Here is a 2,578-nt window from a genome sequence, read left to right as displayed (position 1 = left end):
AAGTATCCTCCCTTACAAACTTGAGTAAATGTACCACCACTGCCTGTTTTATACCACACATTTCAGATAAATTAACTAAAACCTAAAAATGTTAACGGAGGTGAATTTAGCTGGTTACACATCTACTTGTCAGTGGTTGTGTATTAGAGTACTGGCTGGTGATGCTGAGTGACAGACAGGGGGAGAGAGAGATCCTTCCACCGGAGCAGGAAGCTGCTGCTGGGACTGCCGAGCAGACAGAGGAGCCACAAAACAACGTCGACATCAGCGGGGTTTCCACCATAATGTAGACCAAACAGAGCCGTGCGAGCCACATCGACCCCACAACACGACTACACGTGGAGGGTGCAGTGGTGAAGAGGAGAGCCGTATTTGTGCGCGGTGATCATGAAGGAGCTGAAGGGCTGCGGTATGCGCTCCTCAGTGGGCTTTCTGTCCCGCAGAGAGCTGACTGGACAGCCGCTCATGAAGGAGGAATTCCAGAGACGCAGGCTGGCCGGCTGCACCAGCCTCTACAAGAAGGATATGCTCGGACACTTCGGCTGTGTCAACGCCATTGAATTCTCCAACAACGGAGGGGAATGGCTGGTGTCTGGTAAGTTGACAAATCCCCTCTTCTCCCGGCGGAGGCTGTTTTAATGTGTTAGCTCGATGCTAATGCTAACTAGCCACAGTCAGCTGAACCCCCTCTGGGCTAGCCGATGCTAACTTAGCCTAGCCGTTCATGCTAGCTGGCTAACGTCAAACCAAAACAAGCAGAGGGGACATCAGCCCCGGACCTGTCCCACATGTCAGCCCGTAACTTCATCACCGTGTGGCCGCTGAATGCACCTTTTGTGTCTCTAATCATGGCTAACTACTGCAGCCACACAGCTAGTCATGTCCAGGGAGGATTAAAAACCATCATCTGGCCTACTGTAACAACCTGAGGCTTGACATTTTTTGGCTTAACCTGCACAATCTGCTTTATCAGCTGCAGGTAACTTTATAAATTATCAGTTTATGAGCTTGACTTCACCTGACCAGGTGAGTTTAACTGTGTAGATGCACCTCATTAGCTCTGCCACTTTGATGACCCAATGAGTGTAATTATTAACACTGACAGATCATGAAAATGACCATTTCATGTAGATTTTGCAATAAATGCCTCAAACAGTGTATTTATTTTTTTATTTGTATATTGAATGTCATCTGGAAAAGAGCTAATTTGCAGACTACATTATGTATGACAAGGCTGCAACTAATTAATGTAGAAAGGGTAATTGATTAACAATTAGTTATTGTTATTGTGATGTTCTGTTTCAGTAGTTACTTTATTTTTGTTTGCTTTTTTTTATGCTTTTTTGTCCTGTGAAGCACTCTTATATCTGTTTTGAAAAGTGCTATTTAAATGAATTAATCTATTATTATTATTATTATTATTATTTTATTATTATTATTATCAGGGTTGTAAATAAGCACCACTATTTCAGGGTGAAAAAAACAATTTGAGAAGGGAATCTTTAGTTGAACTGATTACTACTCAAACTATAGACATAATCAACCCATGACAGCTGGATTACTAGACTTGTCTAAAAGTAAGAAAACACTCAGAAATTTTCAAAAATTGAGCACAATTAAATCTATAGGGTAATATATAGTGTCCGAAAAAAGCTAATATTATAAAGAGACTTTTTTTTTTTTCAAAAACCAAATTGTATTTAAAGTTCAGCTAACATATGCAGCACCTTGCATTATGAAAATTGAACATTATCCAAAAATTGTATGGCTATAACTGCTAAATGTTTATTTTGGCTGTTATAAAAATGTGTATTTGTCACAGGTCTCTTGATGCTGTACAACTACAGATAATAACATTGTCTCTTTGTTTACATTAAAATAGATAAAACCTTAATTATTCAAAAAATGATGGCAATATGCCTTAGGAAAATACATCTTTAGGAAACCTCCCTGATTATTACAACAGCGTTTTTATCGTGTGAACACTATTGTATAAAATAATAATAACTTTGATAATGAGTAATCGACTAGTAGATCTGTTCCTGATGCGGTTTCTTGAGGTTGCAACACTTGATAATCAGAGTAATTGTGCACATCCCAAACTAAAAGTAAGTCAAAAAGTTTGGAAACCAACGCCCTGGCCTATATCGTGCATTTTCATAAATTGATGATGTCAATCGTCACGTGTGCAGGAGGAGATGACCGCCGCGTGCTGCTGTGGCACATGGAACAAGCCATCCACGCTCGGTCCAAACCTGTGAAACTGAAGGGCGAGCACCTGTCCAACATCTTCTGCCTGGCCTTCGACAGCACCAACAAAAAGGTCTTCTCTGGTGGTAAGAGCAAGAAAAACGACTTCTGATCTCCGCTCTGTAACAACAACAAGGTTCATTCTTCATCCTTGACCTTTGACCTGTGCAGCTGGTTTGTCTCTGTAGGGTGTGTAGGTAAAAGGTCGAGCTGATTGAATGACAAAGCTTTGATACAGAAAAGCGAATTAACTTTCAAAAATTAGGAGTGAAATAAATGTAACGTACATATCTGATAGCAGTAGTAGCATGGGCTTGGAATTTAACCA

General features: G+C 40.6%; 1 protein-coding gene across 1 annotated transcript; it reads left to right on the top strand.

Annotated features, from left to right (window-relative positions):
* Positions 1-212: 212 nt before the first annotated feature.
* On the top strand, positions 213-2,362 carry dcaf5 (ddb1 and cul4 associated factor 5). The gene is made up of 2 exons (XM_042500745.1): positions 213-595; positions 2,193-2,362. The coding sequence occupies exons 1-2, from the start codon at positions 388-390 to the stop codon at positions 2,360-2,362; spliced, it is 378 nt and encodes a 125-aa protein (XP_042356679.1). The 5' UTR covers positions 213-387.
* The last annotated feature ends 216 nt before the right edge of the window (positions 2,363-2,578 follow it).

This window comes from Plectropomus leopardus, chromosome 14 (assembly GCF_008729295.1).
Source record: "Plectropomus leopardus isolate mb chromosome 14, YSFRI_Pleo_2.0, whole genome shotgun sequence".
In the NCBI taxonomy this organism is placed as follows: Eukaryota; Metazoa; Chordata; class Actinopteri; order Perciformes; family Serranidae; genus Plectropomus; species Plectropomus leopardus.
The sequence above is the reverse complement of the archived record's forward strand: the minus strand, read 5'-3'. Positions and strand labels throughout refer to the sequence as shown.

Coding starts and splice junctions, on each gene's coding strand:
- dcaf5 (XM_042500745.1), top strand. CDS start 388: ATGAAGGAGCTGAAGGGCTGCGGTATGCGCTCCTCAGTGGGCTTTCTG. Junction 596..2,192: donor AGGGGAATGGCTGGTGTCTG/GTAAGTTGACAA, acceptor TCACGTGTGCAG/GAGGAGATGACCGCCGCGTG.